General features: G+C 48.5%; 1 protein-coding gene across 1 annotated transcript in view; it reads right to left on the bottom strand.

Moving 5' to 3' along the window:
• Nucleotides 1-25,065, bottom strand: part of LOC149360638 (endothelin-converting enzyme homolog) — a 40,745-nt gene that overhangs the window by 10,699 nt on the left and 4,981 nt on the right. The window contains exons 2-3 of the mRNA XM_089572424.1: nt 9,129-9,412; nt 2,681-2,848 (exon numbers count right to left, since the gene is read on the bottom strand). Coding sequence (XP_089428550.1) covers nt 2,681-2,848; nt 9,129-9,349 — 389 coding nt within the window. The 5' untranslated portion in view covers nt 9,350-9,412. The remainder of the gene's footprint in view (nt 1-2,680; nt 2,849-9,128; nt 9,413-25,065) is intronic.

Genomic DNA, 25,065 nt, shown 5'->3' with positions numbered 1-25,065 from the left:
CACATTAATTAATCACGTTCGCTCTGAGAACATGCATTTCGAAATAAATCACGCATCTTTTCAAATTTGTCGGCATTGATGTTTTCCCGTCCACCTAATATATCCCCGTCCAGCCTATAAGACCGTGCAACGACTTTTGCTTCTAATTGATCAACTAATTATTCTATGCCAATCATACGTTTCTGTTCGATTCATTATCACTGATTAAATACATTTCAATCCTTTTAAAACTTCCTTTGCCTATTTTTTCTTTACTGGGTCGTGCACGCTTGTTTTCGCGTCATTTGACTGTATCGAATATATATAATAAAACAAACAAAACATTCTTGTCCAGTGTAAGCCCATCAATCCTCAGTGCATGATGCCATCGCTGTCATCCGAGAAGCACTGCGGTTTCAGACCTGGCTTAATTTTCGAATAGTAGACATAAGCAAGAGATGACTAGAAGCTTAGCTAATAAGTTTGGTTTGGTTTATTGGGGTTTAACGTCCCGAAGCAGCTCAGGCTATGAGGGACGCCGTAGTGAAGGGCTCCGGAAATTTCGACCACCTGGGGATCTTTAACGTGCACTGACATCGCACAGTACACGGGCCTCTAGAATTTCGCCTCCATCGAAATTCAGCCGCCGCGGCCGGGATCGAACCCACGTCTTTCGGGCCAGCAGCCGAGCGCCGTAACCACTCAGCCACCGCGGCGGCTTAGCTAATAAGGTCAAGAGAGTAGTTTAAAAAAGTCAACATAAAATTCACATCTAATTCGAAGAGATTGAGCACGCCAGAAATGATGTGTCGGTCACAATTATCCCCATTGCGATACGAAAAAGGTGCTGATAACTCTGCTGTCGCTCCGTCTGCCCGCCTGTCCGCTTTTTATTGCTTTATTGTGGCTGTTGTCCTATATAGTGGGCGTAGTCGGGCTGCTGCTGATGACGATGATGCTTGTGTTAGACCTTGCCGACACCTCTTCACAATATACGCCCTTACCCCTCTTACGAGTTCTCTCGGCTTAATGAGCTTTCACACTTTTGCTATTTCTATGCTGTCCATGAGATCTGACACGTACGTTATGCGGTGTTTTCAATGAGAGAGCATTAGGAGGGCCATTAGGGCGAAAACTGTCCTGTCGGTGTGTGTGTGTGTGGAGCCTCCACCTGCAAGGTAGTGTTTAGGGGGATTTGCCACACACCATCTCTCAACCGTCGCCCTCTCATTCAGCCCCTTTCCCTGTGTCTTCCTTCCTTTGTAGGGGAGAGGAAGGAGATTCGGAGAAAGAATGACTCAGCAAAAGTGAAAATGGCTAAGACGAACATGAATCGGACAACAACAGACCTACGTGAAACATGCAGACTGCAAAATAACTAACTGTTTATAAATGAGGCTTACGGGTGCTACTCCTCCTCGTCTTACTCCAGGAGAGCAACCCAGGTTTCGCAAGCCCCGCTTGTGGCTTTGTTTTTAGCAGCCAATGCTGTCGAGCATTTGTGAGTTGTCGCGCCACTGCGCCATTTGTGGTATAAGGACCCGACGCCATCTATGACTGCGCCATGTGCTGAGTAGTTGCGTACTCGGAATCGGAACAGAAATTGCATAGATCGGAGAGTGAGAAATAAAGAAACAGGGTTTGAATATAATCAGGACTGCAATAGACTGGCTCCTGAAAGAGGCATATATTATCGCATTGCATCCGCATCATGCGAATTAGCCGTCAAAAAATTATCTATGCGATATTTAAATCAGCAATGAGAAGCAGAACTCTTAATTTGCGAGGGAGCTCAGTACCCTTATCGGTGAACACAAAATAGTAATTCGAGCCATAGTCGCCCTTTTTATCAAGCCTGTATTTTTTTTTGGAACAACAAAACATGCTCTGCCCACGTTCTTGAATAGGACGTTGTTATAGATTTTTTCTTTTGCCTATCACACCTTTACCCCTACTGCACAATGACTACGTTTATATGGTAATGAGGCCATTTATTGGCCGAACTAGAAGAATGTCTTCCTAAGTTACAGAGAAATGTCCGTGCTCCAGCAAGAACCTCAGCTTGTCTGTTTACACTCTGGCCATTAAGCCGTTGATATGCTTGTTTGTTACCACTTTTACTCTGTCTTTTTTTAAAATATAGACAATATGTATATCTGAACATCCCATGGTCACCGCTCTTTATTTTGCCAACCACTTCACCATCCATCATGTTCCAGGACTGGCGCACATTTCGAAGAAAATTTCAATTTTGGTCTCTCCGTTTCGGTTCTCTGTTAATGTATTGCTATGCAGTTCAACCATTAAGGAAATTAAAACTGTGCGAGTTACATCACTTCGATGCCCTCGTCCGTAGCAATGTCTTTTTCCCGGGTCGTTGCGAGCTTTTCTGTGTTCCCTACCCGATGTAGTTTGTACAGCGACGATGACGACAGCTATCTGTCTGAAGCTGTTAGCGCCATGTACTAAAGTACGATGCATAAACTGTAATTGGTGCGCCAAGTGAACTCCATTTATTGACATGATTGTGCATAGTCGATCTTGACAAGTGTTTAAAACCTCTCAGAAAGTCGCGAACCTTCTTCAAACCTCAAGATTAACACAAAGTTCAGGCCGCCCCGAGTTTTCTTTTGAAGACTACACTAGCTATCGCTCAGGTGGAGGCGACGCGTCATAGAAGCAGCACAGTAGAGCCTATTACCTGCATGCTGAGTAGAGCCTGGCGGCCTTTTCGACGGCGCCCTGTCCGTGCCGCCTGGTGTCCACGCCTAGCATGGCCTCTTCCAGCCGTCGCCTGAAGCGGAGCCGGTGTTGAGTCGCCTGGTCAGCGAACGGCGCGTTGGTCAGCGCCCAGCGGCCGCACACGAACCTGTCAAGTCGCACAACGCAAATATCTTAAGAAACACAGCAGTGACGAACTGTAGCCACTGCAAGTAAGAATCTAACACGAGCTCTTGGCGCTATTAACTACCAACAGTTTGAAAACTGCATATATACGAATGAGCATTTCATGACATTCTTTCTTTATGGCGATAATAACTAGAGCAGGAGTTGGGTTGAGGAATAAGTTAAAATTTAGACCTGGGGATTCCAAATAAGGTAAATGAAACGCATGAAACTGTTGCATTTGCGACAACTAGAGCAAGGGTTGAGTTGAGAAATAATTTGAAATTTAGACAACAGCGTATCAAATAATGTAAAAAGGAACGCATAACACTGTTGCATTTCCAATAAAGTAGGACAAAAAGGGCATGACGTTGATCCGTCTGAACCATAGCGTCTGATCATAGCATACAGTTGCCTGTGAACTAAGCTGCTGCGCTGTCTCAGCTCCATTTTTCAAAAGCACTTATTTAGCGCGCAACCTTGAAGTTGAGATTGTGGCAAAGCCATGCAGGTATCAAGGGCGGCATTTCAAGATATACCCTGCCGGCCGCTAAGATGACCGCAAATTGCGGCTGTGACCCGCTCAGCGTATTTCTTTCTTTTCGTTCTCCTTCTGTCTTTGTAAATGCTTTGCAAAGCTTAGTATATGTGCATAATTTCGCCTCTGGCTACGAATTGAAACGCAACCCCGCCCACCACATGGTGGCGCCGGAACCTGCTCTTCTAAATGTCATTACGTAAGTGAAATTTGCTGTTTTCTGGATTTTGTAGCATTCCTCAAACGTCGCCAAGACATCATCCGCTTTGGCGTACGCCAGAACGAGTAATTTTCTGGTCAATATTGTTACGCACCTACGCTGACCAAGAGCGCGCTGCGCTATACGAATAAAGAAGAGGCGCGGGGCGAGCGCGAGGGGAGAGAGCGAGACAGAGACCGAAAGCGAATCGCCGCGGCCGGTTCTGCCTGGGTCTCCTGCGTTTCTGTGTGCCTTTCTCTGCGCGGGCCCGCCGTCCCGTAACAATATCGAAAGCCAAGAAAAAAAACTGACTATTCATTACCTAGATCTCTGCACTGAACTCCTGTGCCCTGAAGTAATTAGTTAAAAAAGGCTTGCAGTATTTGGCCAAGTGAAAAATTGTGAAAGAAGTTTTGGTTTCAAAAGTGAGGTGCTGCGTGAGGAGGTATCTGCAGGGATTCCTTGTTCGTATTGAGATAGAAAGACCGGCATGTGAAAAGGTAAGAGAGAAGTTCGTGACGTAATCAATACGTGCACATTGATGGCATCCTTTCTGCCGTGTGGTTCATCGAACCTCTTATGTTTTCTGCCATCAATGTGGCAAGATCGATTCTGCCATATTTTTGATAATCGTAGGATCAAATGCGTTGCCCTAAATTTCAGAGGTGTTTAAGTAGCAACTTCAGTTTTTCACAAAAACGTATCGTCTACATGCTCCTTTTTTCCACCATTTGAGGAAGTCTCCGAAATATAAAAAAAATATAGTATAGGGACTTCATTGCGCTTGTGAGCTGAAGTATACTATCACTGCCAAAAGCGTTTTCAGCGAATAAAGAGGAGAAAATCAGCATCTCCAAGTGGTTCTCTCACGCTACTGTCAACAGTCTTGAAAACGAGCCACTATATTCATCCGTCCGCTACACTGAAAGTTTGCACCGTTGTCTGCTATGTGATAGGTAGGCCAGTGAAAGCCAGTTCAGCGGAGCTTTTACCGAGCACACAAGGAAAAAAACGAAAAGCAGCGAAGCCACGTATTTCAAGATAGCCATCGTCTTTATAATTGTGTCACTCTATGGCCCATCGAATTGAGCGGCGATCGCTTACTTGTGCATGATCAGCACATATAGAGGTATTTCACTCGTTCAAATAAGTGTTGAGAGTGCTACAGTATGGTCGCGCATGAGCGAAATAGTTTTTTTTTTCTTCTTTCGCGGGCAGTTTTTCAATGCCGGAAACAAAGGACAGGTAAACAGGCACGAAAATTATTACGAAAAAATGCATCACTTACTTTTGAGCCCGTTTGCAACTGCTACCCTCGCCAAATTAACCGGAGAAGCGGCCAAGGTTGAAAAAAACTCCTGATGCAAAATCCCGCCTTTATCTACCACCGCTCGAAATCAACTCGGTATGTTTAACAGACGCACAGATGTCCGAAGGAACCCGCGGGATTCGATCGGCAACCTTACACAAGAACAGCTGCTTCGCCTGCTAGTAACTTCCGACCAGGCACAACGAGCAGCCTTTTACGAGATCGTTTGAGAAGGATTGCAGCATGCGCTGCGCTGCCCATCATCGAAGACAAAAGGAAGCTCAAGCCATGACCTACGCGTTGAACTTACCAAAGCGCAATAAAATGACAGGGACAAGAAGAAGAAGAAGCACGCAGGACAAACGTTTGTTACCTCTTTCAGCAAGCGTTTGTCCTGCGTGCTGCTTCTTCTTGTCCCTGTCTTTTTATTGCTCTTTGGTAAGTTCAACATGTATTACCAACTCGCCCAACTTTCTGCATTTCTTGAAGTTCTTTCTAGTACATTGGGCCCTGTGTTACGTCTTTCAACAAGCGTTTGTCGTGCGTCCTTCTTCTTCTTGTCCCTGTCTTTTTATTGCGCTTTGCTAAGTTCAACATGTATTACCAACTCGCCCAACTTTCTGCATTTCTTGAAGTTCTTTCTAGTACATTGGGCCCTGTGTTACGTCTTTCAACAAGCGTTTGTCGTGCGTCCTTCTTCTTCTTGTCCCTGTCTTTTTATTGCGCTTTGCTAAGTTCAACATGTATTACCAACTCGCCCAACTTTCTGCATTGCTTGAAGTCCTTTCTAGTACATTGGGCCCTGTGTTACCTCTTTCAGCAAGCGTTTGTCCTGCGTGCTTCTTCTTCTTCTTGTCCCTGTCTTTTTATTGCGCTTTGCTAAGTTCAACATGTATTACCAACTCGCCCAACTTTCTGCATTGCTTGATGACCTACGCGGTTGTGGTACGCAGTCCTCTTCGAAATGAATGAGGTATAACGTGGTGGCAATATAATGCTTCGTGGTGAAAACAAAACTTATCAAGGTTATTAGGTAACATTAGTTAATTGTTTTTAGTAGAGGTCGTGCGGCGGCAGAAATTGTCAGATGATAATGTTTTAGTAAAAATAAAAAAGAAGATTGTCGTCACAGCTACTGAAGAAACGATAATTTATACGACATTTCTTTACTTCTTCATTTTTCTGAAGCAAATTTATCGCGGTGCAAAAAGTGCTGCCAAAAAGGCAAATGTATTTCTCCTCCGCCAACATATGGCAGTGACCTCCCATTGCTCCAGCTAAGTGATTACTATGCGAAAACGTAGGGAGCCTGTCGACAGCTCCCGGCTTTGAGCGTTCTTGTGTCCCTTTCACACTCGGTAGGTTATTAGTGTTTTGTGTGTTTGTAATACAAATCAGGGCACATCTAGCCATAATAAAGTGTACGATTACGCATGCTACATGAATGATTTTTATTGATGATCACCTTAATGATCACCATGATGACATGAGTCATTGTGTTTTATTGCTGCTGATTGGTGTGTATCGAAACCGTCTTGTTTATAGTAACGCTTGCATGTGTATGTGCATGAGGAGGTATGCTCATCATGACACATGATGCGTGCGCATTACAAGAATGTGATGTCATGACACATGAGTGAGCGAGAATAATGTCACATGTATGTGATATCATAAGGAGCCTGACTACGCCCACTGCTGGGCAAAGGCCTCTCTCATGTCACTTCATTTAACACCTGTCCTTTGCCAAATCCCGCCGCCGTATCCCCTAAAACTTAACATCATCCGCCCAACTAACTTATCGCCGCTCCCTGCTACACTTGCCTTCTCTTGACATCCACTCCGTTACCCTTAAAGACCAGCGGTTATGTTGCCTTCACATTACATGCCTCTCCCATGCCCATTTCGACCTCCTGATTGCGATAGGATGTCATTAACCCGTCCTTCTGCCCTCTTCCTGTCTCTTAACGTTGCACCTATAATATTTCTTTCCATAGGTCGCTGTGGGGCCCTTAACTTAAGTTGAACCCTTTTCGTGAGCCTCCATGTTTCTGCCCCACAGGTATCGTTAAGATACAGGTGTTATATCCCTCTTCTCTTTAGGGATATCCGCATTATGACCCGACAGCGCAGTGGACTTGTCCTGGAGTTGACGTAATTCTTCCGGTCCGGTGGTGTTAGTTCATGGCATCACTCCTTGTTCGGTGGCATTACTTTCTATTCGGCGACGTCACCTCAGGTTGCAATTACCATTTCATTACGTCACTTCTAGTTTAGTGACAAAACTACTGGTTTGTTGACGTCACGGGGTATGCGACGTGACGCTCGCTCAGTCATGACCACTTGTTTCACCAAAGACTCTAGACAGTTTTTAAAAGTTGTCTGCTAGAGGTTGAATATCGCTTTTTTCAGCATTGATTTGTCAGAAGTGTGACACATCAGAATAAAGCTGACATGCTAACTAGCAGGCTGGTTAACTAACATTAGTCAACTTTTAACGTATTAAACTTAGGCCCCTAATAATTCTGCGCCGTGTAGAACACACCAAAAATATCCATATCACTTTTTAGAATTTCAAAATTTGGTTGTCCTGTGCTGTGTGGCATACCAATTTTTGGCTATTTCGACACGTTATGTGTACTGGAGAGGTTGCTTAGCCTGCAAGCTTCTCGGAAGCGGAAGTTTTGGCTCGATGTAGCCAAAATTTGTTGGGCCATAGCACCGAAGCTCAGAGTGACTGCGGTTTTGAAATACTAAAAACTGATATGGATATTACTTACAGTGAGCTACACGCCTCGCCATAATTAAGGAGCCTAACATTCGTTCATTCAGTAGGTTCGGGCAACCAAAAAGAATGAAAACTAATAGCCCGTGCCTGCACCACGTACGTACAGCAGGCTTTAACCCATTATAAAATACAAGACGAAGCCCTAGGAAAATTGAAACTTTGCCACCAGAAGGCGGCAAAATAAACTAAGGGGGGGGGGGAGAGCTACTATGCCACAGCCGGTGGATCGGGCTGGGGAGACTCCCCTGATCTCCCCTGAAAAGTAGCGGTAACAATGGGAAAAAACGTGTTATGGAATATTGGACGGGAATCCTGGTGATAAAAAAGTTGACTATTCAATGTCAGTTAATCAGCCTGCTGGATTAGCACTTGTCAGCTTTATTAAGATGTACTACACCGCTTACAAAGCTATGCCGAAAAAAGCGCTCTTCCGAATAAAAAAGCCTATTTTGAAAATTTGCGTAATGTCTTAGGTGAAACACCTTTTATAATAGCAGATCGCTGCAGATCGCACAAAAAGTATTAGAGATTCTTGGGACATGCGTTTGCCTTTTGCAAACGTAGTTAGACGATGATAGTGATTAACATTGTGTGGTTTTTTTCAGAAGCTTTGTGCTAGGCTGTCCCATGTATTTATGCTCACCGAACATCATATACCCGATTAGGTGCATGTGTAGCAGCAGTGGGAGCACGCTTAGCAAAAGACTGGTGTGGCAGGGGAAAACCGGAACAAATTTGATGAGAAATAAACAGGATGTACTATTCACTGCACCCGTTGGCGCTCGAGGACGCAAAGGAGTGTTATCCGCATTGAACTTTAAACAGGTATCAACCGTTTCCCTGCTTGGCTTCTGCACTGATGACTGAAAGACTTCAAAGTGTCGTTACCGTACGCTGCACCCGAATAAGCAAGCGCTGCATCGAACACACGTAGTAGCAACGACAACCATACTTATAATGAACTTGCTCACCACGAGGCGATAACGCAAGGAGCCCTGATCACTCTGTGGGCTGTAGCATGGTGTTCGAACGCACCAAATTAGAGGACAGTGCGGTAACAAGTGAAGATCAGTTATCTCTTCAGTGCGGTCCACAATAGTAGACGCCAGGTGAAGTTTTTTTTCACTTTGGTATTGCAAAACAAGCTCTGTATGTCCGGCTGGTACCCATGGCCATACAGTCAAGTTCGCATATAACAGTATCAGTCGTGACCGCAAACAAGTTCTTTTCAAGCACGCAAAACCTATCGTACGCGGCTTTTAACGTCAGAAAATGGAATTACAGCAGCTCACATCAACAGCTCTCGTTAGTCCTCAGCAGTGTAGGGTATGGTGCTGCAACGATCACGAAACACTGGCACGCGGGGTGCAACCCTACAGCAACAACAGGTAATTCCTTGAGGGTAACAGCGCAAGAGAATCAGGGTGCTCACCTGTAGAAGTTGTCGCACGGGTTGATGCGCATATCCAGCGAGCGATGCAACTCTTTCACTATGACATGACAATCGGGCTCGTCGCAGTAGCTGTAAAAACTCTGCCGCAGCCACAGAGCAATGGGCGGTGACAGACCCAAGATGTAGAAGAAAAACAGAGCTCCCAGCCAGTGGTAGGCAAGGTCACGGGCCCACGTCGCGTCCAGCTCAAACTTTACCATCGCGCTGTTCGCCTATTCCGCCTGGATTCGCACAGCAGGGAGAGTTGATAGCGTTTCAGCACACTGCGAGAGAAATGGCGAAGCGCTCAGGCAAGATTCCATTCCTGTGTATTGCTGATATGAACGAGAAAAACAATCCACGAGGAAGCTTCGCGCTGATTTCTGGGCGTAAAATGGAAGGCATACTTCCAGAGCAAGCCTCTGGTGTTTGTGATTAACTAAGACCTACTCCGCATAGGCGCACGCCTTTGTTACTTGCTTATACAGTGTAACCTTCAGCCTGAACGCCATATTTCCAAAACCACGACGATATCAAGTGACCTATACGACAAGCCGATACATACGCGATGCACTTACGTGACCCTTCTGATCAGACAAGGATCTTCTTCTTCAGTGCAGCCGGAACCAGAGGCCAACAATTGCAGAGTACGCTATGGGCGAAGGAATTCCTTCTTCTTCTATGCTTCCCGTGTGGTGCTTTATTGCTTAAATTGTAGCTGCAAAGCAAGACAGGCCTAAAGGTAGGCATTTTTTAGTATCTGCTAAGCATGCGATAAAGAAAGTCTGGAATGTATTGATGGTGGTTTGAGTATGTTCGAATGCAGACTCGTCGAGTGTATTTGTTTTTTTTTTTTTAAGACAGATAAATGGTGTGAGAATGAACACACATGCGGACAAACGTCTCACTGTTCTACACTAAGAATGACGGAATTGGGAAACCGTGTTCATCTGCTTCGTTGCCAGAGCTACTCATTGGACACAACGATGGTCGGGCAGTTAGAAATAGACAATAGTTCTTCCTGGTGCGTCTTGTTTCTATTTCAGTATAGCAGGCATGGTAATGGCCGTTTTCCCAACGATGAGAAGAGGAGGAGGTGGTGGAAGAGGAAAGGCAGGGAGGTTAATCGAAAGAATAATCGGTTTGCCACCTTACATGGGAGGAAGGCGGCGAGGGGATAAAAAAATGAAAGAGAAAAGGCAGTAACAGAAAATTGAAGTCACTTTAAAAAGTCAGTGCTAGTTCAAGTCACAGCCTATCGTGCAGGCCAGAAGCTCGCAAGAAGCGGTGCAGTGCCTTGGAGGCCTTCACCGCCGACGGTCACCGCGGCCAGTGGCCGAGATTCATTTCCGTCAGTGGGCGTGGATCTATGCGCTCCAGCGCACGGCTGAGGGATTTCGTTTCGGCGCTGTAGGCAGGGCAGTTACAAAGAATGTGGGTTATAGATTCATCATACCCGCAGATGGCACATGCAGGGCTATCAGCCATACCGATTAAGAAAGCATAATTGTTGGTGAAAGCTACGCCAAGCCAGAGGCGACACAGCAAAGTTTCTGCACGTCGTGGTAGGCCTGATGGAAGCGGGAGTTTCAGATCTGGGTCCAAGGATTTTAAGCGTGAATTGCAAAATTGGCCGGAGTTCCACGCGGACAGCGTGATGCCCCGCGCAAGTGTGCGTAGCCTACCCACTGCGTCTGATCTCGAAAGCCGGATCGACACAAAATCGCCATCGGGGTGAGCAGTTCGCGCGACCTCATCCGTGCGGTGATTGCCTGCTATGCCGCTGTGCCCTGGTAGCCATTGGTATATAATGTCATGTCCGTTGTTGATGGCAGAGTAATGCAGTTGTTCATGGGCTCCATGGCGAAGAGCAGCTAGTAAGCCTTGGAGGGCAGGTTTGGAATCGGTAAAAGTAGACCACCGCTGAGGGGGCTGCTGACTGATGTGTTCAATGGCGACACGAAGAGCGGTGAGTTCTGCACCCGTCGAAAAAGTGTGGTGAGCTGTCCTAACTCTAATTTCTGTAGTCCTTGCGGGGATGACCACGGAGACAGAAGAACTGATAGGGTTCACTGAGCCGTCGGTGTAAACGTGCACCCAGTTTCCATGGTGCTTAGTCCTCCGGACAAAGCCCTCATGCTCAGCCAATGCTTCCTGCCCCCCGTCTTTCTCAGCGCTTTCAGATAACGCTACGATTAACCCTCTCTCGAGCGACTAAGCTATTCTAGTTTACTGAACGTGAGCGTGAGCATGCGGGGCTACACTTTCTTCCGGACATTGGCCGTGATATTCAAGAAAAATAGTTATTTTTCCGATCTGTAGAAGGTGATGAGATGATAAAGTTTAAAACCACTGAGAAGAGAGCAAAAAAAATTGAAGGGGACATTTAAGCTCCGCCTTAAGAACACGACGCCATAGAGAAAATTACCGAATGCCCTCATATGCGAAATTATTCTCAACTTCACATTGACAGGTGCATGGGAGTCCTCACACACCACTACTCCCGCAATGGTGCAACGGATAAGGGATGCGCCACTGACCTGGAATGAAAAGCGTTGTCACCGGTGGGGCTTGAAAGACCCAGATTCCAGATTGTGCGGCCCAGAACAGCAACCAGACATGGTGGTCACTTCGCTTACAATCTGTTGGGCAGGTTGCGAAGACGCCACAAGGCCAGGTCACCTTGGTGGGCACCTAGGTTCTTCTCCGATGGGTGGCCACCTGCGCTACGCCACTCTATTTTTTGCTCACAACGCAGACAACGCCGACGCTGCATTTTCCGAATAACGGGGCCTTTAACTCTGTTTCCTTATATGTACACAGGATGAGCCCTAGTAGCCAACGCTGATCCTGTCGAACTCTTTGATCACGCCCTTATGTTGTTGATCTCTATCCGTGCTAATAATTGTATCCCCGTTACTAACTTCGTCATACAAAAGACGCCACAGCCGCCCTCTTCACAGGAGGCCACGATAGAGAGACTGCGAATCATAAGGCTGCCACCGTAACACCCTTTCTTATTCTTTTAGGACTTCAAAAGAAATTGGCGCAATATCAAGCCATGTCTACGCGTGGCGGTGAGATGCTCCGCATCTGTGACATTTAGCTCACCCCTGGCCACAACTCACAACAGGGGGGTGGTGCTATGAGTTGATGGTAGCCCGGCTTCACACGGCGACTATTTCTCATCTCCTCTGCTCCATCAAGCCACTCCACTGCCAGAGGGGAGCATCGAGTAAAGTGCAGAAAGGAGGTGTTCCAGTTCTGCGGACATGCGCACATCGTCCTTTCCATCAAGGTAAAATTATTTCAAATGTCTGTCGAAGCCCTTGCACGCGCTCATTTGTATGTTTGGTCTTACAGTGTCGGTTATGAACGAAGAAATTGAAACTTAAATTCAAAGTGGGCCTAACAGTGGTTTAAAATTCCGTCTTTGGACTTCCGAGCTCGCCAGAATGCTTCAATTCCTGAAGTGCTCGCCGCGACATTACGCGAGCTGCGTTTAGCGTTTCATCAAGTTCTCTGGTCGCAGTTGTCGCAATGTCGACCAAAGCTGCAAGTTACTCACGACCAACAAGGATGTGATTTTTCTGCCAGAGCTGTAATTAAATTTAATCTGCGTGACACACCCATCTGGAATGCCGGAGGCACATTCTGGTCGCCGGAGGCACCAACGTGTCACCGTTCTCTTGCATACCTTAGTGTGGACGTTTATGTCCTTCATTTTTGCTACCAGAGTGACCTTTGCAACTCTACCCTGCATTCATATGGCCTCTTTATACCAACTGAAGCTTCTTCGAGTCGCTAATGGTTGCCCATTGCTTTTGATTTTCTCGATACCTAAGTGGTGGCCACGTCGTTTGCATTCCTCCATTGTTCCTTCTCAAGTCCGGCATCTTCAGTGGAGTGTTGTTTGGGCGTGTTATAAAACTTGACGTCATGTTTTCCTACGGCATATTTCGGAATGAGGCACGTTTCAGGATGGTGACACTGCGTCTTCCCCTGCTTTTGTGCCGAAACATCTCGCCCTTAATATACCTTCTCTCTCCGTTGCTGGCAGCCTTTTGTGACCAAAACTCGAATCCTCGCGCAAATTTAATAAACAAAAACCTAATGGTTTGGAGCGCTTCTCCAGCTGCTTTGTGCCCCCTTTTAACTTCCCGCAGACCACTTGAAGAAACACGCCGACACTCCCTCGCCTCTTCATACCGGTTCGAACTCCTGTGTTATAAAACTGGCAGTGCCATTCTTTGCATTTAGCACTTCAGATAAATAAGGCAAAGTTACCGTCCTGCTGCTTCTGCAGAAACCTCGAGTAGAGTGTTCCAGTCGGTGATCGGGAGCAGCTGAGCGAAAAAGCGAAGGAGAAATATAACCGCCGCGGTGCAGAAAGAACTGAGGATCTGAACGAAAATCGGTCCTAGAAACAAGCTCTTTGGTGTCAGGTGTAAGAAAACTTGCCCCGGATTTCGATTGGAATGCGTTGTGAACTTCCCAGACGTTGTCGCTTGAGTTAAAAATTGTAAGGCTGGGCTTTTTTGCGGTGCTCGAGATCTTCATGTTTATTAATGATGGGTTACGTTATGTATGAGTAGGTATTAAATATCGTATGTACATAGAAAAGGGAGAAACAAATATTCAGTTTTTACGGGCACTGCGTTCACGAAGCAATTTATCGCGCCGTCTGTTCATATCTTGTCTGTAAGGAGCGGATAATACCACTCTTTCCGTTCGGAATCTATTGAATGCTTACTACTCACCCGTCGGCTTGGCTCATTTCAGAGACACGCCGCCGCGGTGGCTCAGTGGTTATGGTGCTCGGCTGCTGAACAGAAAGACGCGGGTTCGATCCCGGCCGCGGCGGTTGAATTTCTTTGGAGGAGAAATTCTAGAGGCCTGTGTTCTGTGCGATGTCAGTGCACGTTAAAAAACCCCAGGTGGCCGAAATTTCCGCAGCCCTCCCCTACGGCGTCTCTCATAGCCTTAGTCGCTTTGGGACGTTAAACCCCATAAACCAACCAACCATTTCATAGACCGCGAGATCCTGAAGCAGTAGCGAGGAACAAGAATCAGGCTAACAACGTGCAGGCTAACAAAGAGGGTACAGCTTAAGTTAAGAACAACGCAGCGAGCTATGGAAAGGAAAATGATAGGTGTAACGTTAAGAGATCGGAAGAGGGCGGAGTGGGTGAGGGAACAAACGCAGGTTAATGACATCTTAGTTGAAATCAAGAGGAAGAATTGGGCTTGGCCCGGGCATGTAATGCGAAGGCAAGCTAACCGCTGTTCTTTAAGGGTAACAGAGTGGATTCCAAGAGAAGGCAAACGTAGCAGGGGGCGGCAGAAAGTTAGGTAGGCGGATTAGATTAAGAAGTTTGCGGGGACACGGTAGCCGCAATTTGCAAAGGACACGGTTAATTAGAGAGACATGGGAGAGACCTTTGTCTTGTAGTGGGCGTAGTCAGGCTGATGATGATGATGATGACATATACGAGACATCAAACGGCGCCTAGTGAGAGTAACCTGATCGCGAAAAGCATGTCGTTAATCGTCAACCAGGGAAAGTTACCCGCAGTAGTGGGGCCGCTGCATCACAAAGGAAACATGTTTGTATATTAAAGCATGGCGTGTGGTCTGTAAAAATGTTGAAGGCATCGCCGATATCACGTTTCCACGTTTCAGTGTTTTAGCGGAAGAGTGAGGTACTGCTTATCATAAAATATGAAGAAAATATTTTACGACGTTGTAGATTGCCTCCGCAGAAAATTTCCCGACAGCGACATGAACATCTCGCTAAAAATGAATAACAGCGCATGCGGGCGAAGGCGCCATTCGGCCGCCGGTTGCTTCAACACGGACGGTGCTTCAACACGGGTGCTTCAACAACAGTTTGTGTGGAACTGTCGGCCATCGGGCGGACTCTTGGCCCAACCCAACACAAGACAAGTGTGGCCTGTGTGGACAGCAGGCACCCATAAAAGAGGGGGTGCGGGCCTCTCACCAGTGTATGCCAAAATGTGCGGTTTGTGGTGGTGGCCATGCCACGAACTCGCGGGACTGCAGTGCTAAATATCGGCATACCAAGCCAGCCGCCCCTAAGGGCGGGAAATCCAGCGGGACGGGCAGGCAGCCACGTCACCTAAGCAGCGATGCTTCAAAACGAGAGACGCCTACTAGCGGGAAGGACGTCAAGAGCTGTCCAGTGCAACCACCGCCTCCACACGGCGGCCAGGAGAAGCAAGCCCGCTCTCAGGACAAGAATGGCGCGGCCGGTTCCTGGGCCAGCGTCGTCAAAAATGGCAAACAGGTAAGCGGTTCAGGCAGGGTTGCCTCCTCCTCCCACCCCCTCTCCCCTCCCCCTCGCTCGGCGGCTGACGCTGAGCTCCACAACCTTGTAACTTCTCTCCGGGCACAAAACGAGATGCTACTTGCCAAAATTGAAGCCTTAGAAGCTAAAACAACTCCCCCTCCCCCTAGTACCCCCGACGCGGACGCTATGGAGAGCGAGACGGCGGTGGCGCCGGCTCCGGAACCTTCCCTTGCCGAACTCGAAGCCCGCCTTAATGCGAAATTTGACACCTTGTTGGAAACTGCGATGGAAAGCCTCATCGCTAGAGTCATGGAGGCCATCCCCTCTATGATCGCTCAACACGTCGCGACTAATACCCGCCTTTCTCGCAGAACCGGTCCTCTTAAGGACGTATCTGGTCGGCCCTCCAGATTGTCCCGCCGAGTAAATTACCTTGACGATGACGAAGACAGCTGCCCACTTCCAGTTGCTGAGCTTCAGCCCCTGGTATCTGGCTCGGGGGCAACCTCACTTCCACCTCTCACCTCTAAATCTGATCATGGCGGGACACCACCGGTGTAGGCGCTCCCCACTTTCCAAATCGGCTTCCCCCATTACGATTACTCAATGGAACTGTCGGGGGTTCCGGTCCCGTTCCAAGCGGGCCGACCTCCGACTTTTCCTTTCAACCTTTCAGCATTTGCCTGCCGCAGTTACCCTCCAAGAGCCAGGGAAAGGCGCCGTACTAGCAAATTGACGTTCCAGCAGGATCCCTCGTCTTGTCTATTAGTCCATAGAAATTATACAGCCAACCAGGTCGACATAGGCACGCAACTTGAATGCTCCTATGTAACGGTGACAGTCCTCCCACTCCGCAAATAGGACCCACCGCTACACATACTCAATGTATACTGCAATCCGAAATTGCCGAATGTATCATTTGCGGACCTCTTTAGCCGCGCACTGAGAGTTGAGGGTCGAGACCCCCTCCTGATTGTGGGCGATTTCAACGCTCCCGCTCGGATGTGGGGTTACTGCCGTGAAGAGAAGCGGGGACGCAAGTTGGCGGAGCTTGCGTCAACGCTGGGCCTCACTCTTCACACTGACCCGGTCCACCCAACACGTATAGGCAACTCCGTGACTAGGGATACATGTCCGGACTTGACCTTCACCCGCAACATTCAATATGCAGACTGGGTCAACACCGAGGACACAACAATTGGTCTCTGGCCTTCGCTCCTCCTAAACTCAAATTCAGCTCTGAGAGGCGGTCTCGGACGTGGACAATCACCTGCTCCATCTCTGGGAGGCCCGGCTTTGCCTCGTCCGTCGGTGGCGCCGGCAGAAGCACAACCGGAAACTTAAAGCTCGCATCGCCGAGCTCACTCAACGAGCGGCTGAGTAGCGACCACTGCCTCCTGAATACTACGATTAGGACCCTTCCTTTCGCGCGACCAACAACACAACACCGACTCCCAGATTGGACCAAGTTTAGGCAGAATTATAACAATGTCACACCCATACATGAGCAGGGCTACCAGTCTTGGTCACAACAATTGGTCTCTGGCCTTCGCTCCTCCGAAACTCAAATTCAGCTCTGAGAGGCGGTCTCGGACGTGGACAACCACCTGCTCCTTCTCTGGGAGGCCTGGCTTTGCCTCGTCCGTCGGTGGCGCCGGCAGAAGCACAACCGGAAACTTAAAGCTCGCATCGCCGAGCTCACTCAACGAGCGGCTGAGTATGCGGCCCAACTCGCCGACTCCAACTGGGTGGCCCGATGCAATACGGCCGCGCGGCAAATGTCCAGCCGGAACACATGGCGACTCTTTCGAGCCCTAATTGACCCAACGCAAACACGCACGGAAACTCAAAAACACCTCCAAACAGCAATACACAGCTTTCAGGGCAACACAAATCAATTGGCGCACAAGCTCCGGGACCAGTACTTGTGCACCACCCAGGACTCGCGCGGGCCGGCGTACTCTTATGCAGGTTCTGAGAACGTTGAGCTGGATCAACCGTTCCAGCTCCATGACCTGAGGGCGGCCCTGGCAAAAATGAAACGTGGCACCGCTCCGGGTCGGGACAAAATTACAGTCAAATTGTTAGCCAACCTCCCCGACCCAGCATCATCATCATTATCAGCCTGACTACACCCACTGCAGGGCAAAGGCCTGTCCCATGTCTCTCCAATTAACCCTGTCCTTTGTCAGTTGCCGCCACTGTATCCCCACAAACTTCTAAATCTCATCCGCCCACCTAACTTTCTGCCGTCCCCTGCTACGTTTGCTTTCTCTTGGAATCCACTCCGTTACCCTTAAGGACCAGCGGTTATCTTTCCTTCGCATTACATGCCCTGCAAAAGCCCATTTCTTCCTCTTGATTTCAACTAAGATGTCATTAACCTGCGTTTGTTCCCTCACCCATTCCGCCCTCTTCCGATCTCTTAACGTTACACCTATCATTTTCCTTTCCATAGCTCGCTGCGCTGATCTTAACTTAAGCTGAACCCTCTTTGTTAGCCTCCACGTTTCTGCCCCATAGGTGAGTACCGGTAGGATACAGCTGTTGTATACTTTTCTCTTCAGGGATATTGGTAAGCTACCATCCATGATACCCAGCATACCTGTCTTTATTCAATTACATTAACTCAATCTGGCTTGGGGAAGTGCCACTACCCATCGAGTGGAAGACCGCCCTGGTCACCTTCATTCCTAAAGCTGGCAAGGCCATCAACCCGGACAACCTCCGCCCCACCTCTCTGACTTCATGTGTGGGCAAATTCATGGAGACGATGGTACGTGACAGGTTGTCCGAGTTCATGGAATCCAAACACCTTTTCCCAGACACCATGTTCGGGTTTCGCCCACACAGGTCTGCACAAGATGTCCTGCTACAACTCAATCGGGCTGTCCTCGACCCCATGCAATACCCTCACAATGACAAGGTCGTACTCGCCTTGGATTTGAAGGCTGCATTCGACAACGTTACACACGAGATCATTCTCACTCACCTCTCTCAAACTAACTGCGGCAGAAATGCCTTCCAATACATTCGGCAATTTTTAACCGACAGACAATCTTACATTCGGATCCAGGATAAAGAACATGGCCCTTTTCATTTAGGAACCAGGGGTACACACCAGGGCGCGGTGCTCTCTCCCCTCTTATTCAATTTGGCTATGATGCGCCTACCGGCCCAGCTGGACGCTGTCGCCGGTGTGCAGCATGCGCTGTATGCTGATGACATCACCCTGTGGGCCACGCAGGGTTCCCTTGCAGACATTGAGGCTAACCTGCAGGAGGCGGCGACCATAGTGGACCGTTATGCTCGCCGCTGCGGCTTCCAATGCTCCACCCAAAAGTCTGAATTTGTGCACATACGCCCCTCACCAAAGTGTCCAGCCAAAATTTCATTGTCTCTCGAGACAGGTCCAATCCCTGAAAATATCGAAGTCCGGGTACTGGGGCTCTTTATACTGCCACGTATCATTGCAGTGTGTGTTCGTTCACGCTCAAGGCAGCAGGAAAGGGTCGTTATCACTTTTGTTCGTGGCGCGAGAAGCGACCAGACTAATCTCGATTGTTCGCAGCCATGCAAGGCTGCATCTAGGTTTTTCCAGATTACCGTAGATGATCTTGACCTGTTATCTGGAAGTTTACTTGCCGGCTTTAAATTGAGCGATGCCGCGAGCGGCGGACATTCGTAGTTCGACGACCGACGAGCACGTTTGTTGCTTACGCCGCCGCCGAGTGATTCAGTTATTTTGCGGGCGCAAGTCAGCCCAAATAAAGAGCTTTGTTTCCAAGACTGGCTGGTGTCTTCCTGACCACTGGACTGCCGTCACTAGAACGTGACAATACATCAAGACAGACGGTCAGAAACAACATTGGGCAAACTCCGTCAGGTGGGGGACCAGGTGGGCCGCTTGGTCCGCCGGGTTTCTAACAAGCGCGGGGGGTTACGATGTAAGGACGCCTTGCGGCTGGCGCATGCATTTGTAACCAGTCGAATTCTATATTCGACTCCATACCTCCACCTGCGGAAGCAAGACGAGGATTCACTCGAAGTCATCCTCCGCAAAATTATTAAGCGGGCTCTAGGCCTCCCCGTGACCACCTCCAACAAGCGCCTCCTGGGGCTATGCATGGTGAACACATTTCGGCAGCTCCGGGAAGCCCACTTGACTAACCAATACACACGTCTCTCGAAGACATCGTCGGGTCGCCGCCTCCTTGCCCGACTAGACATCCAACATAAAACTCTCATGGAAGAGCGTGTACGTATTCCATCCCAGTGGAGATGCGCCCTCCACGTGCGCCCTCTTCCCGCGAACATGAACCGTGAGGACCAAAATGGCCGGCGCCTGGCGCGGGCGGAAGCCCTGGCCCGCCACTATGGATCGAAACCCGGCGTATTCTACGTGGATGCCTCAGGCCCCCACCATGGGGCCGCAGTCATCCACCAATCCAAAACAGTGAACGGCCTTACTTTCCGAGCCCGTGACATAACACACGCGGAGGAGGTCGCCATTGCGTTGGCTGCATCTGATTCCAATTCAAAAACAATTATTTCCGACTCGCGAGGGGCATGTCGGAACGTCGAGCAGGGCTGGGTACCGTATCTAGCCTACCGCATTCTTCAAAACAGCGTCTACACCGGTGACCCCGCGCACCGGCGTATCGTTTGGGCTCCCGCTCACATGGGCCTTGAGGGAAATGAGGCAGCTGACGCCGCCGCCCGCGCGCTCTCTCACCGGACATCCCCCTCCGACCCTGACGATCAGGAACTCGAATTTATTCCAGCTTACACCTTCAAAGACATCGTTTTACTCTGAGTAAAGCAGAAATTTGGTCAAGTTGGTAGGTATCCATTTTTGAAACAGCGCAACAGAGACGGGACGTGGAAACTGAGGGGTAAAGACAAACAGGCGCTGACTAACAACTGGGTTTATTGAAAAAAACACACAAATATATAGACAGAGTTAGGAAAGATTACGTTTTACTCTATCAATCTGGCCATGTTCTTTATCCCCGCCCGTGTAAAGGTCTGTCAAAGGCGGAGGAGCGGCTTCTGCTCCGCCTGTATACTAATACTTTGCTGTGCCCGGCAGCTCTGAACCACTTCGACCCTGCTTTCTCGGGCAGCTGTCCGCACTGTGCGGAGAAGTCTTTGGACATCTACCACATGGTGTGGGCCTGCCCCTCCAACCCTGCTATCCCCCTTTACCCCAACCCAACCCGGGAGGACTGGGAGGCGACCCTGCTCGGCTGCTCTGACCTGCAGGCCCAACGGGCCTTGGTCGGGCGAGCCTGGGCGGCGGCCGATGCCACTGGGGTCCCGAACTAGGGACCTCCACTTAGTATTTGTAAGGGCTGGCCCCCTCTGAGTCAGCTCATGCATAACCTCCTGTATTATACCTGTACATAAATGTTTTCCACCACCACCATCGCGCCTTTGCTTGAAGTGCTTATCAGAGCAAGAACCCATATATTTGTCGAGTGACATGGCGTTATACTCCGCGACGCACAGATGGGCAGACGAGTTCTGCTACATATGATGTCGCGCCACAAGAAATCGGTGAGCTAGCGATTTTTTCAAAAATATTTAGTTGTTCTGGGCTCTCCCTTCACGACCAATGAGCTTAATTAACTCGCGCGAACTCCGCGAGTCGCTACTGTGGGGACGCCTTTAATGCCCATTGACACTTGCAAGCCGCAAAAGGCATGCGGCCAGCAGTTGCTTCAGATCATGCAACAGCTGAAGAACACTATTGTTGACATCTGCAAGGCAGACTTGCGGGCCGTCTTCTCGGTCCTCTAAAGTGTCCAGGTCCCTCGCTATTAAGAATGTGCTACGACAACATCAGAAAAGAGGAAGATGCATGTCGTGGCAGTTTTGATGTGCACCACAGCCATAGAAGCGTCATGATAATGTAAGTACACGCTTCTCGGGGCTGGCCTGCCAACCTGTCGGCCAGCGGCGAATTGTTTGTGTTGTTTGTTGACGTCCATACTAAGCCTTGGTCAGTTGCTGCGCAGCATCTGGAGACTGAGGGTCGAGGGTTAATTGGTTTGTTCATGAAAGGTTGTGGCCAGGTACTACACCAGGGTGGCCAAATCCTGTTCTGGTGAGGAAATGCGTTTTCGGTTCTGGTCACCAAGATAAGGCCGCACTCCAGGCCTGGTTATGCAATTCCATCGACACGCGGAGTTTTTTTTTTATCCGGTGGAGAATTGCGTGGCACCGGGATTCAAACCCCGGTCCTTTTGCACGCAAGGCGAATGTTCTACCTCTACGCCATCGCGGCGCCTCGGCGGTTAAATCTGTGACGCAGCGGAGGGTGCCAAGGACCTCTGACTCCGGACAGGCCGCCATTGGAAACTGAGCCTGGCAACGTTTAACGCAAGAACCTTATCAAGTGAGGCTAGCTTAGCAGTGCTGTTGGAGGAATTAGCCGGTATTAAATGGGATGTCATAGGGCTTAGTGAAGTTAGGACAGATGAGGCGTATACAGTACTAAAGGGCGGGCACGTACTGTGCTATCGAGGGTTAGCAGATAGGCGAGAACTAGGTGTGGGATTCCTTATAAATCAGGATATAGCTGGCAACATCGAGGAGTTTTATAGTATTAACGAGAGCGTGGCACCTATCTTAATTAGCCTTAATAAGAGGTACAAGCTGAAGTTGGTGCAGGCCTACGCGCCTACATCAAGCCATGATGACCAGATAGTTGAAAGCTTCTATGAGGATGTGGAATCGGCAACGACCAAAGTAAAATCACAGTACACTGTACTGATGGGCGACTTTAATGCGAAGGTAGGTAAAAAGTAGCGTGGAGACCAGGCGGTAGGTGACTATGGCATAGGCTCTAGGAATAGTAGGGGAGAGTTATTAGTAGAGTTCGCAGATAGAAATAATTTACGGATTATGAATACCTTCTTCCGCAAACGAGCAAACAGGAAGTGGACGTGGAAGAGCGCAAATGGTGAGACTAAAAATGAAATAGACTTTATACTGTGCGCTCACCCTGGCATCGTAGAGGATGTGGAGGTCCTCGGTAAGGTCCGTTGTAGCGACCACAGAATGGTAAGGTCTCGTATTAGCTTAGATTTGAAGAGGGAACGGACGAAACTAGTGAAGCGAAAGGCTATTAACGAGTTAGCATTAATAGGTAAGGTAGAGAAATTCAGAATATCGCTACAGAACAGATTTTCCGCTTTAACTGAAGAAGACGACTGTAGTGTTGAAAGAATGAATGACAATCTCACAGCTATCGTTACAGAGTGCGCCGCAGAAGTAGGTGGTACGATCTATCTCAGGAGACTGAAGACCTGATTAAGAAACGCCAAAGCATGAGGACGCCTAACTCCATAGACAGGATAGAACTAGCAGCGCTCACGAAGTTAATAAATAAGCGCAAGGTAGCCGACATAAGATAGTTTAACATGGAGAACATCGAGCATGCTCTAAGGATCGGAGGTAGCCTAAAATCAGCAAAGAGAAAACTGGGCTTAGGTAAAAACCAGATGTATGCGCTGAAAGACAAACACGGCAATATCATTAGCAATATGGATAAGATAGTTAAAGTTGCCGCAGAGTTCTACACAAATCTATACAGTAGCGAATGCAATCATCAAGTTACTGAGAGAGGCAGTCGAGCACAGCAATGGCACATCCCGCCAGTAACGAAGGATGAAGTAAAGAAAGCCTCAGGAACAATGCATGCAAAGGGGGAAAGCAGCTGGTGAGGATGAAGTAACAGCAAATTTGTTGAAGGACGGAGGAGAGATTGTGCTGGAAAACCTAGCCACCCTGTATACGCAATGCCTTGTGACCTCAAGAGTACCAGACGCTTGGAAGAACGCTAACATTATCTTAATTCATAAGAAAGGAGACGTCAAGGACTTGAAAAATTACAGACCGATGAGCTTACTGTCCGTCGCCTACAAGGTATTTACTAAGGTAATCGCTAATAGAGTCAGGACAACCTTAGGCTTCAGTCAACCAAGTGATCAGGCAGGCTTTTGTAAAGGATACTCGACAGTAGACCACATTCACACAATGAATCACGGGATAGAGAAATGCGTAGAATATAACCAACTCCTGTATATAGCCTTCATTGATTACGAGAAAGCATTTGACTCAGTGGAAACCTCAGCTGTCGTGCAGGCATTGCGGAATCAGGGTGTGGAAGAGTGTTATGTGAGTATATTCGAAGATATTTGTAACGATTGTACAGCTACTATAGTTCTCCATAAAGTCAGCAATAAAATTCCAATACGGAAAGGTGTCAGGCGGGGAGACACGATCTCGGCAATGCTATTCACCAGCTGCTTACAGGAGGTATTACGGGGCCTGAAATGGGAAGAGTTGGGGATAAGAGTTAATGGAGAATACGTGAGTAATTTGCGATTCGCTGATCACATTGCCTTGCTAAGCCACTCAGGACAAGAACTACAAAGCATGATCAATCAGTTAGAGAGGCAGAGCAGAACGATGGGGCTAAAAATTAACATCCAAAAACCAAAGTAATGTTCAACAACCTAGCAAGGGAACAAGCTCGCAGTTGGTAGCGAGGTGCTGGAAGTAGTAAGATAATATGTCTACTTAGGGCAGGTAGTGACCGCAGATCCGGATCATGAGAGGGAAATGACCAGAAGAATAAGAATGGGGTGTAGAGCATATAGCAGGTTCGCTCAGATCATGAATGGCAGTTTGCCAATATCCCTCAAGAGAAAGGTATACAACAGCTGTATCTTAGCGGTACTCACCTATGCGGCAGAAACGTGGAGGCTAACAAAGAGGGTTCAGCTTAAGTTAAGGACAACGCAGCGAGCCATGGAAAGAAAAGTGATAGGTGTAACGTTAAGAGATCGGAAGACGGCGGTGTGGGTGAGGGAACAAACGCGGGTTAATGATATCCTAGTTGAAATCAAGAGGAAGAAATGGGCTTGGGCAGGACATGTAATGTGAAGGCAAGATAACCGCTGGTCCTGAAGGGTAACGGAGTGGATTCCAAGAGAAGGCAAACGTAGTAGGGGACGGCAGAAAGGGATACAGTGGCGGGGATACAGTAGCGGCAACTGACAAAGGACAGGGTTAATTGGAGAGACATGGGAGAGGCCTTTCCCCTGCAGTGGGTGTAGTCAGGCTGATGATGATGATGATTATGTTGATACTAAGCCTTGGGATAGAGTGTCGCTGGCCGGTATCGAGCAGTTGGTAGAAGCGATAACAGCAACCCAAACAAATTTCTTCCCGTAGCCACATTTATGCTGCTCCGTTGCGGCTCGGCTGGCCTCTGCTAGCTCCGCTCCTGAAGACGTCGCAGAAACAGAGCATTTCTTTATTTTAGTATTTCCACATTAAAACAGGGATGAGAGCTGCACCTCAGCGCTAGCCAGTTCTTAAGCGCACTCAGCTTCGGCATAGATGCGAAACAGGCTAGGAGTGGCTAGGGAGCGCGCATTTTGCCGCCCGGCGCGCCCCCGGGGGGCGTCGTTGCCGACAGCTCGGCTCGCTCGCCGATTTCCTCAGAAGCTTGCAACTTCCGCTCGCAAGACTGAAAAATCGAGGAGTGAGCGACTGGCCGGTGACTCAGAAAGACACGTTTCTTTACATGCCGTTTGTTCCTCGTCATAAGTG

This window comes from Amblyomma mixtum, chromosome 2 (genome assembly GCF_055824585.1).
Source record: "Amblyomma mixtum isolate Tamu chromosome 2, ASM5582458v1, whole genome shotgun sequence".
In the NCBI taxonomy this organism is placed as follows: Eukaryota; Metazoa; Arthropoda; class Arachnida; order Ixodida; family Ixodidae; genus Amblyomma; species Amblyomma mixtum.
The sequence above is the reverse complement of the archived record's forward strand: the minus strand, read 5'-3'. Positions and strand labels throughout refer to the sequence as shown.